This window comes from Coffea arabica, chromosome 6c (assembly GCF_036785885.1).
Source record: "Coffea arabica cultivar ET-39 chromosome 6c, Coffea Arabica ET-39 HiFi, whole genome shotgun sequence".
In the NCBI taxonomy this organism is placed as follows: Eukaryota; Viridiplantae; Streptophyta; class Magnoliopsida; order Gentianales; family Rubiaceae; genus Coffea; species Coffea arabica.
The window spans coordinates 62,185,905-62,202,371 of NC_092320.1; the positions used below are offsets into that span (position 1 = coordinate 62,185,905).

A 16,467-nucleotide genomic window follows, 5' to 3' on the forward strand; every position below is an offset into this window, starting at 1 on the left:
ATCCCCTGTGATATAGCAATTTTTCACATAATCCCCTATGGTTTTAAACGTTATACATTACCTCCTCATGATTTGGATTAAAGTATCAAAATGACGGAAATGATCATACGTAACAGAACCTTTAAAATTGTTGAAATTACCCTTATAAATACATGACACACTAACCCCATATGGTTTTATGTTTTACCATATAATCCTCTTATGATTTAATATTTTACCATATAACCCCCTTATTGTTTTTAAAATATACATATAACCTCTCTTGGTTAATAAATCATTTTCAATTTTACATAAGGGTATTTTTTATATTTTAGGTGACTCTGTTATGAATGATCATTTCCGTCATTTTGATATTTTAATCAAAACCATGAGAGAGTTATGTATAACTTTTAAAGCCACGGGGGTTATGTGAAAAGTCACTAAATCACAAGCGGTAAAGTGTAATTTGCCCAAAAGGTTGATCATTTTTTGTTGCCATATTGGTATTGAATCTATAATTGTTTACACTTTCTGGATACTTGATTTATAGTGAAGGAGAAGACGAAAGAATTTTTACGAATGCAAACTGGAATACTCGTATCTTTCGTCACCACATATATACCGGATTTGGATGCAAGAACAGTTGATGAATCCTCACATTGTCACATTATACCAAATACAAAATGACGAACCTCAAGACAAAAATTCAAAGCAATAACCCTCCCCAAAAAAAGGGTAAATTATCTTTTACCCACCTCTAATTTGATACTTTACCAGATAACTCCCTATACTTTAAAAATCTATATATAACTCTTTCATGATTTGAATTAAAGTGTCACCATTAGTTTTTCTATAAAATTAACTATCAATAATAGAATTTCAAAGTCAAACTAATAAATTGACAAATTGTCAATAATAAAAAGTCAAAATATAGACTTTCAAAATCATCTCTTCTCTTCCCAGAAGAAAAAAGAGAGAGAGAAAGACAAGTAAAAAAAAAAAGAAAAAAAGTAGTGAAAGAGTGAATTTGCCTATTTACTTGACTTAATTTTTTACTATTGACGGTTAGTTTTAATAAACAAACTAACAGTGACACTTTAACCTAAATCATGAAAGGTTATATATAGATTTTTAAACCATAGAAGGGATATGTGGTAAAGTATCCAATCATGAAAGGTATGTATTGTACGTATAGAGTCCTCCCAAGTAATTTCCCAACCATGGATGCTGCATTATTTTCCACTCTTTTCTTTCACATATATTTTACAATTTCAAGATTCAATAAAAGGAAGAAAAAAAAAGTTTTGTTTACCAAGGATCCTTAAAAGTTTTGTTTACCAAGGATCCTTGAAATTTTATTTCATTGCATAAACAGTCAAATGTAAACAGACATGCATCTATGAGATACCACTTCTGGTAATGTCCATAGATGGACAACTTCATTGTCTTGCACGACTAGAGTTTGTAGCCACTTAATCTGCCTTTGGATCTTGCAATTCATGCCAGGAGAACACATCTACGGTATTGGCCAATAGCCCAAATAGGGAATATGTTTCGATAAGATGAATAGTTTAGAGTGCAATTCTTCATGAATGCTCCTGTAATTTCCTATCAAAGAAATGTGCAGGGACATTAAACTGTGTTGAAATAAAGTTAAGAACACAACGATAAACAGAAAAAGAAAAGTAAATATTGAGCTTGATTTACGTGCAATTTTTGGTATTAACACACATTGAACATATGTACCTGTTGAGGGAAGTCTCCATCTTCCAACTGGGAATTTATTAGTAGACGAATTCCGCGATGTATGGGGGTCGGGTCAATTTTGGCCTAATTTGAGAAAAAAAAAAATAGAACCAATTGGCTTAAAATGGACAAAATTTCAAAGAATAAAGGAAAAAAATTGCCATTTAAGGTCCTAATCTCAATTGATCAAACTAACCTGGCCGGCATTGATGAGCGATAACAATGTCCATGAAGTTTGCACCAAATTTGACCGATTTTTTTCTAGATTAGTGTATACCTGTTACACCCCAAAAAAAAAAAATCCGAAAATAGAAATTTGTGCCAGATTTTCCCAAAAAAAAAAAGGTTGAAATAAAATGGAAAACAAAAATGCACACCTTGTCTGAGCATGAAAGATAACTCTCTCCCCATCCACCATCAGGTAATTGCTTTGATAGCAAAAATTGACATGCTTTACGTAGGGCGGCAGAGTTGTGATAGTTTTTGCCGCATGCAACCAACCCCTCTACTGCATACCAAGTCCCATATGTGAAACAGATTCCCCAGCAACCAGGCCTATTGCATATAGAACTTTCAATTTAGTCCGAGTAAGCTAGACTATAAGGTTGATATTGGTCCGAGATAAAAGCCATAAAACTAAGATTTCACATAAAATTTTTCTAGGATAAAACAAGATAGCCAGTGCAAGAAATCTGAAGAATTGAGATTGGCACCATGGAATCCAGACCATGAACCATCAGGCTCTTGTGTATCCTCAATATACTTGATTCCACCTGAAATGCAGTTCTCTATTTCCTTTCTCCTGTGCCCAGGATGCCACTTCTTAAATAGTGCTAGCCCTTGAATTGCTGAACTGGTGCATTCCACATACCTGGTGCAACATTTTAATCTCCAGTCATCCACAGTTACTTGACAAGTAGTTCTTGGGCTTATGGTGAATGAGAACAAACCACAAATCTTACTCTCGCTCGATTAGAACATCTTCAAAAAACTCGGTAGGGTTGAATCTCTGAAAAAGATTGCACGTAATAGTTTGTCAATTTTGAACAAGGGCAAGACACTGGAGTGTTAACAATTATGGACAAACTGGGGAAAAGAAATTGTTCATAATAAGTGTTTGAATGTGAAGTATTTTCATCATAATTGGCTTAGATCAGTTACCTCTAACCATCTGTATGATCGCTGAGGTTCCCATGCTGGAAAACCGCCATTTTTACTCTACGTAATTGAAGCAAGAAACAACTTTAGTATGAACAAAAGGGTCAACAAAATAGCAATAAAAATATAGGAGGAGGATTTAATTAATTTAACAAGAGTTTAAGGTTACTTGTAGTGACAAAATAATGTTCACAGCATCAAACAAACGTTCTGTATCCATTCTCTCCCCGACCAGTTCTGAGGGCATTTCTGCACACAAGAGAGCAACCTAAACAAAAAAAAAAAGAAAGAAAGAATTTGAAAATGTACATAAACATTGAGTTTGAAATCCATAGACTATTCCTAACCAGTAGTTGCATTTTAATACAACTAAGCTATTTGTTTGTTTTTGGTCCTTATCCCTAAATTTTATGGCATACCCACCTCTACCTTTTGGACACTAACTCCATTTTCTAAACTCTTGAGCGCTAGAAAGTGACAAATTCAACTTTTGTATGCATCTGTGGTTCTCAAAATAACAATGTCTATAATACTGTGATACTACTATTGCCCTGAAAAAGAATTATAAAAATTGACAAACAATGAAGCAAGTTTTAGACATTTTTGGCTTCACAATTCTACTTGTTTCATCCCCTGAATAAACACGTACGCTGATATAGAAAGTACCCCCACCCCCCCCCCCCCCCTCTTCCCTTGAGGATGTAGAAAGTACCTTTAATCCTTCAGCAGTGCAGTCCGAAACTTGCCAGCCATGATCTTGCATTGCGAATGTCCAAGCCCCTTTAGAAATGTGGCGATACATTTCACCGAAATTTCCTGGAGGGTTATCTTGGACCTTGAAGCAGATCGACAAATAAAGTCAGAAGCTATATTTGTTTTTTTGTTGATAGAAGCTTCAAGTGTTTTTGATGCTACGTATGCTAGTACCTGTGATGCTTTTATGAAGTCGTGTGCTTTCTTGATTGTCGGCCCATATTCTTCATCAAGATTGCTGGACAAGATTGCTTGAATTGCAAAAGCCGCATCCCATGTTTGGCAACCAAAAGACTGCATTACATTCAATAGGTGAATTACGAAGGAAATGAAAATTTTGCTTGCTGATGGAAATTAGGCAATCCCCAACGGCATCAATATATTGTCAATGGCATAAAAGGCTTGAGAATTTTCTAAATCATAATGGAATCTTTTTTAATGGAATTTATAAACATGTATAATGCTATCTCAATCAATTCTCCATGAGAAGCAATTTAGACCTGCATTTTCAAGCCGTCTTCAGCTACCCAAAAGTAATCAGGTATCCTGGCAAGATGGCGTTTATATGCTTCTGAATTCGGATCTTCCACCCAACAAGCAATTAGACAAAGCACCTGCACAAGATTGTAATAAATAGATAAACTGTCCCAATTCAGCCTTTTTGTTTTTGGCTTTTTTAAAATTCTATCATATTAACACTCATATAAGTACCTTCTCTACACATCCAATGCAAAGGTATCTGCTGCTCTTGTCCTCATAATGGACATGTTCCATTGCCTTTCTCATTGCCTTATCTCTCAATGTTGAAAATGGCCATCGCTTAAGAATAGGTTCCACGAAATGATGTAGGAATCCCCACAGCAAATCTTGTACTAAAGGGTGTGGGTAGTATAGATCCTCCTGATAGAAAAATACTTACAGTTAAATGTTAGGTAAAACTTTTTGTTTAAACCCATATGTCTAAAAGAAAAAGTAAAAAGATAGACGAATCAATTTATGTTTTGGAGTCAATTTAAGCTGACCTTTGCGCAAGTATTTCGTGCTTTATCCCAATTTATTTCATAATAAGGCTGTACATAAAGCTCTTGTCTCAGAGATATCACCAATCTAGTTATGGTTCCAACAAACCTCTTCCCATATAAATAGGACATTGGCATGCAAACCAAGCGGCAGTAACACAGCATCTTTCCTGCATTAGAATGATTGCAAGAAGCTTAAATCAGAAACTGTGTCCAATGCAATGCAATAATTTTTTTCCTTCTCTGATACAATGGAACTCTACTTGGCTTAGAAACACCCATAGCATCAGGAGCTAGAAACTTTTAGAGTCAAATCAGGGATGTATTAAGCAAGGAACCTGGATGAATAGGAAAGAATTTGGGGAGTAGCCAAAATTCAGGAGGCATTGGATTGCAGCCATCCCACTCGTATACTCCAAGTACCTAATTAAGGGGAAAAAAAATTTTGTTTCCTTGTTTTTTCTTCTAATAAACTCTTGAATGTAAATGAGAAAAATCAAAGTTTGGATCACACCAAACACTTTAGAGGAGACATGGGAAACTTAAGTTACATGTACTAAATTACCGTTAGCCAAAGCTTTCCCCATGATGGAATCCCAACTGCACCACCGTGATCAAGGATCCATTTTCGGCCTCTAGCCACTGCCATATCTTCTCCATCTTCAGGGCCTTCTCCTAGCAACCTTAATGTTATGTAGCTAAGAACCGAGCCAAATATAGTGCTGTGGCCCTCTATGTGTATACCCCAACCTCCATCTTCATTCTAATGAGAGAAGAAAATAATCAGACAAAATGCTAAAGGAATAATTTTTGTTAATTGCATTAAGCTACTTATAGTTGAAAATGAAGAAATTTAACTGTCACCTGGTGATTGAAGATGTATCGAATAATCTCTTTTTTATGTTCAATTGATAAAATAGCATTCAATTCTCCCGTGACATACAACGCAATAACCTGTAGATTGTAGAATGTAATGATCCATTAATTTCTTTTGTTCATTTACGATAGAAGGTACCCTTCCACAACAAATTTTTTTTCAAATTTATTTTTCTAATAGAAGAGACATTAGGTTTAAGAAGTGGGAAGAGGACAGGGGATTAGTACCTAGGTCTCTAATTTCTAATATTTTAATCTTAACCATTACACTAACGTCTCTTTGACTTCACAAAGGATTGTTAATCAATAGAATTTTCGTAACAGAGATAGGTAGAATTTTTAATGGTGCGCCCTCCATTGGAGAATTATTGTGGTAAGTCAAATTTTCTGCCAAATATACTAGTCCTGATTTCTCTACGAAACATATATATATTCTTTGGATCCACATAGTTGATTGCGTACAAGGAATTGGTAAAAATGCTCTTTGCAGTAAATAACTCAAAATTGAAATCTTTTGGTAGTATTATATCACAATAAGTTCTCTTATATACATACACACAAACAAAATTAGGTAATGAACGTATTTTTCCTTTTTAAAACTATAACATCTCATCAAAAATTTTACAAGATTTTCAAAGTGAACTTATTAATGGAGGTAAGAAAAACAAAGGATTGGCAGGTTCAACTAGCCAATGTACGATAGAAGGTACCTTTCCACAAGAAGTTGTTAACCAGTAGGATTTTCATTAATAGAGAAAGTAGAATTTTTAGTCAATTATACTAGTCTTCATTTCTCTGTTCTTAGAAAATGGCCATTTTGGTCCCTTATCTTGGGAGTCTTCATAATTTTAATTCCTTATCTATTACTGCAATCAGTTTAGTCCCTTTCAAAAAAAAAAAAAAAAAGCCAATCTAGAAGCTCTAACAGAAAATTAAAAATTTTTAATGGAGTTAGTAAGGTGCAATGTATGTGCATTTTTAAAAATGATTGTTTTGGTCCTTCAGATTCAAAGTTGTGTCTAATTTTGTCCTTTCAATGATTTAAACCCTCATTTCATAAAATAAAAAAAAAAGTTAATGTAAGATTTTAATGGAAAATTAGAAAAACATAATGGAGATAGTTTAGTACTATAATCTACCTTCGAAATAAAAATAATAATTAAAAAAGTCACACACACACCCCAATAGATATGCGGTAGCATATGATAATGGTGCAAAATGGTTATTTTTAATGGTGCACATATTGTGCATGGGACTAATTCTATTAGAAATTTTCAATTTTCCATTCAATGGCATAAATTGGCTTTTTATAGTAAAGATATGGGATTAAAATGGTTGTGATGATAAATAAGGGATCAAATTAGTCAAAATTTTGAAGACAAGGGACCAAAACTGCCATTTCCCTATATTCTTTCAATGCACACAATAAGCGGTTGATTGTGTACAAGGAAATGGTAAAATGCTCTTTTGTAGTAAATAACTCAAAATTGAAATCTTTTTGTAGTATTAACTCAAAATATGTTCTCTTATACATGCCTACGTACATATTGCAACTAGCTAATGAACGCATTTTTGTCCTTTCAAAACACTAAGTGATCAGAAGTTTTACCAGATTTTTAGAATCAACTTACTAATGGAGGTAAGAAAAACAAAGGACCGGCAGATTCAGCTGGCCAGTGTCCATCATCTGCTTGCATGGTGGAATAGAAATTAATACCCAGTCTTAGTGTGGTGGTAACGGCTTCCCCTGTTACATCCGCAATTTCTTCAACTCCAATTGCCCGCGGAATTGTGGGGCAACATGAATTCTCCTTTCTTAGCTATATTGCAATAAGGCAGACGAAAATTTAGAATAACCAGGAAGGAGTTTTTAAGCATTTTATACTTTGTTCTACACCCTGTCAGTGGTCATTGGGATTTAAGGGGAAAAAAAGTAGCACTAAGGGTCTGTTTGGTTGGAAGTAAAATATTTTCCTTGGGAAAATATTTTCCATGGAAGTAATTTTCCATGAAAATCATTTCCCTTTCATCATTTTCAGGTGTTTGATTAGTTTATTAAAAATATTTTCTTACTTCATTTTTCTGGTGTTTGTTTAACTTTTGAAATATTTTCACTGTTATCTTTATCTTTACTTTCTACACATTATAACTACATGCTTCTTCCCACGCAAAATAAGAAAATTTATCTCATTGTTTAACTTTAAAAAATCTTGGAGAAATGTATATATGAATAAAAAATATCTCCTTAAACAATAAACAAATTGCTGGCCATTTAGTGTCAAATATCAATCATATGCAATGCTTATTGTGACATATATCTTGCACTCTCACTGCTGAAAGTTTCTCTAGAAAAGAATGTCCCTATTATACATAATTAATTACTAACATAGGATGAGCAGGATGAGGTTTTTTTTTTTTTTTTGAATATACTAAGGGAAGGGTTGGGTTGGGTGGTACGGGGGAGGGAGTGTAAGGAAGAGGTCTTGAGTTCGAGTCCTCCTGTTTACACTTAAAAAAAAAAAAACATACTACAAGATGTTTTCAGTAAGTTTGGAATATACTACAGGCGGGATGCATGCATTTCGGAAAACAACTTCAGTAAGTTTGGAAGGGAAGTTGTTTTCCATAAGATGAGTGAAAATATTTTACATAGAAAAATGTTTTCAGTAACTTTTGTGCAACCAAACACGGGAAATTAGGAAAATATTTTCCTGAAAAACATTTTCACCCGAAACAAACGGACCCTAAAATAAGATGTTTATAAAGGATACATGAAAAACTTGATTAGAAAGAATTGTAGTTGGAGAGCCAAAGCACTCCCAAGTAACTTGCAAGTGGTTTGGTAAACACTAACCGAGTTCAAGCTACTTGCTTCGTATAATTAGGCACATAGGACATCTAATGGAAATTCAAGAATGACTAACTGTCAACAATAAATTTTCATTAGTCAACAACTTTGAATTTGAACTTTTAGTCTCCAATATTTTTTATTTTGAATCATTATATTATCCTAAATTTTAAATAGTGATGTTAAGGATGAAATGAGATGCAAATTAGAATGAAATGTATTAAATGGGTAATAAGAATTATAATTAAATTTATTTTTCTTCTTTTTTATTTAACTTATTCATCCCACAAATATCTCATATATACTTATTCTCTTTTGCATATTAAGTCTCAAGTTTAATTTATACATGTATATTATTGTTTTACACCGTTAATAATTAATTGATAATGAGTTCTATCATTTTTTTTGTGATAATTAAATAGCTAATTGAAATATAAGAAATATAAACTATTTGTTAATTAAGTTTTTTTTTTTTGGGTTTTTCTAATTAACGCACCTAAATCATGCATAACCTACTATACTAGTGCACACACTAGCAATGATTGCCCTACCTTGCATTTATCAACTTGTCCTATTTAACTTTATATTTCCAAAATATTAACACTAATTTTTATAGTCACAATGGCTAACTACAAGAATTTGAAACCTTCATGCATGAATATACAAGAATTTATGTAGTTGTAACTATATTAAACTTGAGACTAAGGATGCGAAAGAGAACAAGTACATGAAATATTAGTGGCATGAATAAATGAATAAAAATTAAAAATGAGAAAAATACAATATTACCCATTACACTCCTATTACCCATTAAATACAATTTCATTCTAATTTGCATCTTATTTCATTTTAAAACCCTTAATACCAATATTTAAAATTTAAGAGAATATAATAATTGAAAATTAAAATATGAGGGATCAGAAATACAAATTCAAGGTTGTTGACTAACAGCTATTTGATCTTGACTGTTAATCATTCTTAAGTTTCTGTAAGTTGTCCTAAATGTGCTGAAATTCATAAATTTTAGGGACCAAATTTGCTCTAGATAAAATATTAGAGACTAATTTATCACACATGTCAAATGTTAGGGATCAAAATTGCAATTCCTCCATTGCCTAATGGCACGACATCAATTTTCTTTCAGAAATTTTGGCATATTCTCAAATCTGATATCATTAAAGCCATTAGAAGCTTCTTACATTCTGGTCACATGCTAAAAACAGTTTGCAATTCCTCCATTGCCTAATGGCACGACATCAATTTTCTTTCAGAAATTTTGGCATATTCTCAAATCTGATATCATTAAAGCCATTAGAAGCTTCTTACGTTCTGGTCACATGCTAAAAACAGTAAACCATACCATTATCTCTCTCATACCTATGGTTAAGAATCCCATTCAGGTTAAGCAGTTCAGACCCATAAGCCTTTGCAATGTCATTTACAAAGTCATTTCCAAAATCCTAGCAAATAGGCTGAAAAAAGATTTGGAAAAAATGCATTAGCAAAAACCAGGCAGCCTTTGTACTAGGAAGACAGATTTTGGGCAATGTTATAATTTCTCATGAGTACTTGCATTATCTCAAAACCAAAAAGCAGGGATCTCAAGGTTTTATGGTTTTAAAATTAGACATGTCAAAAGCTTATGACAATGTGGAATAGAGCTATATGAAAGCAATTATCGTAAAAATGGGGTCATGTGACAGATGGATAAACTGGAAAATAGAGTGCATCACAACAGCTACCTTTTCTTTCAACATAAATAGGGAACCTAGAGGATAAGTGATACCTACAAGGAGGATTAGGCAAGGTGATCTCTTATCACCTTACTTGTTCCTACTAGTATCAGAAGGTTTTTCCAACCTATTGGCTCGAGCAGAAAGGAACCACCAATTAATTGGGATAAAGGTCAGCAGAAATGGCCCATCTATAACTCATCTTTTCTTTACTAATGACTCCCTAATCTTTGGCAAAGCAAAAACTACTCAAGTAGAAGAAGTAATGAGAATCTTAAAAATGTATGAAAAAGGTTCAGGACAGATGATCCATATGGATAAGTCCTCAGTTTTCTTTAGCAAGAATATGGAGCAAGAAGAACAAAGAGAGATTTGCAGCAGATTAGGAAACATAAAATTGGTAAACCAAGGGAAATACTTGGGGTTGCCAATGGTCATCACAAGAACCAAAGACCAAGGTTTTGGTTTCATCAGAGAAAACTATAGAAAACTATTTCAAGCTAGAGGAACAAAATGCTAAGCCAAACAAGGAAAGAGGTTTTGCTGAAACCAATAACCATGGCAATGCCAACTTATGCGATAGTCATGTTTCAAGCTTCCGGTGAAACTATGCAGAGAGATAAATGCAATGATGGCAAACTTCTAGTGGGGAAAAGAAAATGGAAAAAGGAAAATCCATTGGTGCTCATGGAAGAAGATGACAACTGATAAGGATACTGGTGGATTAGGTTTCAAAGATCTCCAAAGATTCAACAAAGCTTTGCTGGGCAAATAGATTTGGATGCTCCTCACATGCCCAAATCTTCCTATGAGCAAAGTGATGAAAGCTAGGTACTACCCCAAGGAGTCACCCCTGAACCGTAAAGTCAAGAACAATTCATCTTGGATATGGCAAAGTCTGATGGAAGCCAGAGATGAAGTAAATATGGGAGCAAGAAAGAAAATGGGGAACGGTAAGAGCACTAGAATCTAGGAAGATACCTGGATACAGGACTACAAGGGAGGAAAACTAAGGGGGTGCTTGGTTGGAGGGTATAGGAATCAAGAATTGGATTGAGTCCCAAAATTGTTGCTTGGCTAATGGGTATAGGTTTTGAAATCTTCGAATGATTCATGAAAAATCAGCCACTCTCCATACCCAAGTAGATTGGAGGGTTTTGATGAATCCCACATTTGATTCCAAAATCTTTAAAAAAAAAATTTTTTTGGGATTTTTTTTAAATATATACTGGCTCTGTTTCTATATATTAATATTTATTTATTTATATATATAATATTTTTTATTTCAATTTTGTTTTATAATATGTATATTAATATATATTTAATATATATAAATATATATATTAATATACATATTATAAAAAAATTGAAATATATATTTATAAATATTTATACTTATATATAAATATATATTTATTTATTTCAATTGATATAATATATCTAATATACATATTAATATTAATATAATTTATATATATAATAAAATATAAATATTAATTGAAATATACATATTATAAAACAAAATTGAAATAAATATATTTATATATTTATATAAATAAATTTATACAGATATATAAATATATTTTAAAAAATATTTATATATAAATATATATTATTTATTTCATTTGATATAATATATATAATATACATAATTGAAATAGACATATTAATAGTACTATAATTTAGATATATAATATACATAATTGAAATATACAAATTGAAATATACATATTAATATATATTAATATACATATTATAAAACAAAATTGAAATAAATATATTTATATAAATATAAATATAAATAAATTTATAAATATATATATAAATATATTTTAAACAAAAATATTTATATATAAATATATATTATTTATTTCAATTGATATAATATATGTAATAAACATAATTGAAATATACATATTAATATTACTATAATTTATATATATAATATACATATTATAAAACAAAATTGAAATAAATATATTTTAAACAGAAAATTAATATTTATATATGAATATATATATGGTGGATGGGTATGTGGGATAAGCATTTGAACGAGGAAGAAGAAAGATATGAAAAGGAAAAAGAAATTAAAGGTAAAAAATTGATTATTAAATTTGATACCCATTCCTTACCAATATTTACCAAGCATACCTTTGTCCAAAACCCATACTAATTTTTTGTAAATGATTCCAATTACAATTCCGATTCCTAAACATGAACCAAGCGCCCCCTAAATTCCCCTAAACCTCTAGGTTGCCAGATTAGCAAAGTGAGTAAGTTAATATCCAATTATAGATGGAATACACCACTAATCTTTAGGACCTTTAGCTCAAAAGAACCTGGAAAAGTCCTCAAAGTGCCTATATGCATAGCTGGTTGACCTGACTATTACTTTTGAAGCCATAGCAAGAATGGACAATACACGAACAAATCAGCATATGAAGCAATGACCAGGGAGGATAGACAGGCGGAAAAAGGAGGAAGTAATCTAGGAGAAACAACCTGTGCAGGGGAGAATGAAAGAGTCTGGAAACAGCTATAGAAAATCAGGATATAGCAGAAGCAGAAGCTGTTCATATGGAAGAGTCTGAACCATGCTTTGCCAGGAAGAGAAGCGATATTCAGAAGAACGGGGAAAGGCCATATGATTTGCAAGAATTGTGGAGAGGACGTTGAGACATTGGAACATATCTTTTTCAATGCAGAAGAGAAAGGATGATACGGAAGATGGCACCCCTCCAGTGGGACGGACTCAAGGAATACACAAGTGACTTCAGAAGATGGTGGTGCAAGCTGTTGGAAGTGAAGGTCAGGATCACATAGCTTTGACAATGGACATATTATGGCAGATTTGGAAAGCCAGGAATGAAACAGAATTTGAAGATAAAGATAGGCATCCATTGGAAGCAATTCAAAAAGCAATCAAGGATTGGGAGGAATATCACCAATCTCAACAAACAGTGAATCAGGTGAGCATCTCCAGAAACAGAAACAGCTCAAGAACAAGAGCTAAAGAAGAGAACATGCTGAACATCTGTGTGGATGTTGGGCAACAAAAGGAAGGCTAGAATATGGGAATTGGAATCACACCTAAAAACAATTTCAACCAGTTATTTGCAACTTGGAAACTAAAGGAAAGAAGCACTGGATCAATTGTACTGCACTACTTGCAGGCTATGAAACTGGCCTTGTGCAAGACCAAGGAACAAGATTGGCAGTTAACCAAGATCCAAATACCCGATACTCAGGCTCTAAACCTGATAAGGAGACAAGGCTCAAGTAACAAAGGCATTACAGCACACCTAGAGGATATCAGGTACTTTAGCTCAATGTTTAGGAAATGCTCATTTGATAGTCTATCTTGTGAACTCAATAAACTAAGTATAAGACTGAGTGAACTTGCAACACATATAGATTTTGATGAGGAATTTCTAGATCTTTAGTGTCTTAGTACACTTATGTATAGTTCAAGATGAGCCCTTACTCACATAGTGTAATGCTAATTTACTATCAATAAATCTCTCTATCATGTATGGAAAAAAAAAAAAGATTAAAGATGGGACAAAAGATTGATTGTGACCAGAATGTCTTGCTCTTTTATTCTTGTGCATGTTTGTCAATTTTCATGTACCAATTTGCAATCAAAAGGGAACATATATACTACTACTTTCGTCCCAAATTAATAATGAGGAGACACATAAGACATTTAATTTGGGGCAAATTCCACTTTACCCCCCTGTGGTTTAGCGTTTTTTCACATAACCCCCCTATGGTTTCAAAAGCTATACATAACCCCCTTATGGTTTGGATTAAAGTGTCAAAGTAACGGAAGTAGTCACTCGTAACGGCGTCACCTAAAATGTCAAAAATACCCTTATGTAAGGTTGAAATTTATGTATTAACCAAGGGGGGTTATGTGTATATTTTGAAAATCATAAGGGGGTCATATGGTAAAGTATTAAACCATAAGGGGGTTATATGGTAAAATATAAAAATCATAGGGGGTTAATGTGTCATGTATTTATAAGGGTAATTTCGACATTTTTAGAAGTTCCGTTACGAGTGACTATTTCCGTTACTTTGACACTTTAATCCAAACCATGAGGGGGTTATGTATAGCTTTTGAAATCATAGTGGGGTTATGTAGAAAAAGGGTAAACCACAGGGGGGTAAAATGTAATTTACCCTTTAATTTGGGACAGGGAATAAAATGCTTGAATCAAACCAACCTGCATGCGCAACAAAAGGTCAGAACTTTGCTTTTTTTGAAACCTATTCTTCTTGAATTCTTGGCGAATTTTCTCAACTTGAGCTCGTTCTTCAGGAGATCCAGCCTCAGGATCAAACTCCCAATGCTGCCTTCCGACATGACCGTTGGTGGTTGTCAACCACGGTCCACCTTCAGCAACCTTCAACTTCCACATGTTCTGCATGCAGTAAGGGATAATATCATCACTTTGAAAAATAAATAGACTTTTAGTCAAAATGCAAACAAGAAACAAAGGAAAAGATGAATCGATTGAGCCATCTTTTTTTTTTTATTAGAGTTTGTTGTCCGAGAATGAAAAGAAATGGAGAAGTTGAAAAAAACTTTGCTATATTTGTCGCTGAACCATAAACAATGCATTTTCAGTTTGTGTAATTGGTGCATTAATATTAGAAAAAATGGTGCCATTCTGTGTGGGATGAGTTGAGCAGAAAAATCAATGCATACCTTAACGTTATAGTAAAAAGGGTATGAAAAGATTTAAGAACGAGATTAGGGTGCCAAGAGTCTTGGTTTGGTTCATCTAACTGGCGGAGTGGACTTCTATTTATGGGGAGTTCCTGAGATACTTGGGGGTGGAGGTATGTGTATGGAAAGATCTCCGAAGTGCATTCAGCCAATTCTGCCAATCTAGTTAACAATTTTGTGCCCTTGCATCCAAGAAACATTATTACATCCAAGAAATAATATTACAGTTGTCTGCTCAATGTACGATAGAATGTAGGCAATAGTATTAGCTGTTACATAGTACTGCTGCTGGTATTTTTAGGCAATGCAATAAATTGGTTGCTTACATAGAGTCAGGACATGCTATGTGTGGGTAGTATTAGCTGTAACGTGATCTGCAGGTATGGTTCTGACCGTGCATCTACTTCTCAGAGTTTTACCTTTTAAACTCTCCAATCGTGTCAAGTTACTTCGTTCTTCGGTTCCTCCTAGACCATTGGGTAGAGTCAGGACATGCTATGGGTGGGCAGTATTAGCTATAACGTGATCTGCAGGTATGGTTCTAACCATCCATCTACATCTCAGAGTTTTACTTCTTTAACTCTCCAATCGTGTCAAGTTACTTCGTTCTTCGGTTCCTCCTAGACGGAGGAGGGACAGAAACGGTTGCAAGAAGCGATTCGAAGAAGGTTGATAGTCAAGATTTGATATATATATATAAGGTTAGATTGCATTTTATACATTATTTTTTCACATTATATATGACATTTACAAAATTTTGTTTTATAATTACACGTTATTAAAAATAAGTTATAGTGTGTGCATATGAAATTATATCTTATATATTTTATACAAAATCAATTCGAACGATTTTTTTTATGACTGTTCGGGCCTCGTGTCCTCCCTAGACCATTGGGTGGAGGCCATTTTTGAAAGCTATGTATGATAACAAGAACAGAACCATAAATTACCCTTATTTAAAAACTAAAATAGTTAAACTGACTAAAATATATAAATATAATATGTATAACACTCTAACCCCGTATGATTATATGTTTTATCATATAACTCCCTTATAATTTTCAAAATAGGAAAAATCGTTCAAAACGTCCCTCACATTTTGTAAAATGATTTTTTTTCATTCCTCACTTTTAAAAGTGTAATTTTTTATCCCTTACAAATTTCTATTTGTCAAATTTGGTCTCTACCTAGATTTTTTACTAGTATTTTACTGGAATTCATCGCTTGCCTTGCATGTGATCATTTTTTAGTGGCAAAATTTTCAAATTAAAATTTACATAATCCATCTATAGTCCCTTATATTTCACAAAATGAATTGTTTCGTCCCTCATATTTCACAAAATAAATTTTTTCATCCGTTACATTTCACAAAATGATATTTTTCATCCGTAATTGACCATGTGTACGAATAGTTTTTTTTTTAAAATTCATATATATATCTATTTGATTTCACCTGAACAATACAAATAGCTTGTAATATATCTCTATTTGATTTTTCACCTAAACACACTAATTATAGTTGTATATATGCTATTCAATATATACATACATAGGTTTAAATCTAACAATTTTATTTTAAACCAATATATATGTGTATGTGTGTGTGTATGTATGTGTATT

General features: G+C 32.9%; 1 protein-coding gene across 1 annotated transcript; it reads right to left on the reverse strand.

Annotated features, from left to right (window-relative positions):
• Positions 1–1,438: 1,438 nt before the first annotated feature.
• Positions 1,439–14,536, reverse strand: LOC113691331 (lupeol synthase-like). The gene is made up of 18 exons (XM_027209431.2): positions 14,342–14,536; positions 7,163–7,351; positions 5,520–5,609; positions 5,221–5,418; positions 4,994–5,078; positions 4,659–4,825; positions 4,348–4,536; positions 4,137–4,250; positions 3,811–3,930; positions 3,596–3,718; positions 3,053–3,151; positions 2,887–2,943; positions 2,688–2,734; positions 2,453–2,596; positions 2,103–2,280; positions 1,922–2,002; positions 1,726–1,809; positions 1,439–1,587 (listed from the first exon to the last, which is right to left on the reverse strand). Exons 1-18 carry the CDS (start codon positions 14,534–14,536, stop codon positions 1,477–1,479), a joined length of 2,271 nt encoding a protein of 756 aa, XP_027065232.2. The 3' UTR covers positions 1,439–1,476.
• Between the last annotated feature and the right edge of the window lie 1,931 nt (positions 14,537–16,467).

What these genes read in the sequence shown, in the direction of transcription:
- LOC113691331 (XM_027209431.2), bottom strand. Translation starts at nt 14,536, where the DNA reads ATGTGGAAGTTGAAGGTTGCTGAAGGTGGACCGTGGTTGACAACCACC. An exon ending in GGGGAAAGCTTTGGCTAACG is followed by an intron (nt 5,079 to 5,220) that starts GTAATTTAGTAC and finishes CCCCTTAATTAG; the next exon opens with GTACTTGGAGTATACGAGTG. An exon ending in ATCTTTCATGCTCAGACAAG is followed by an intron (nt 2,003 to 2,102) that starts GTGTGCATTTTT and finishes GGGGTGTAACAG; the next exon opens with GTATACACTAATCTAGAAAA.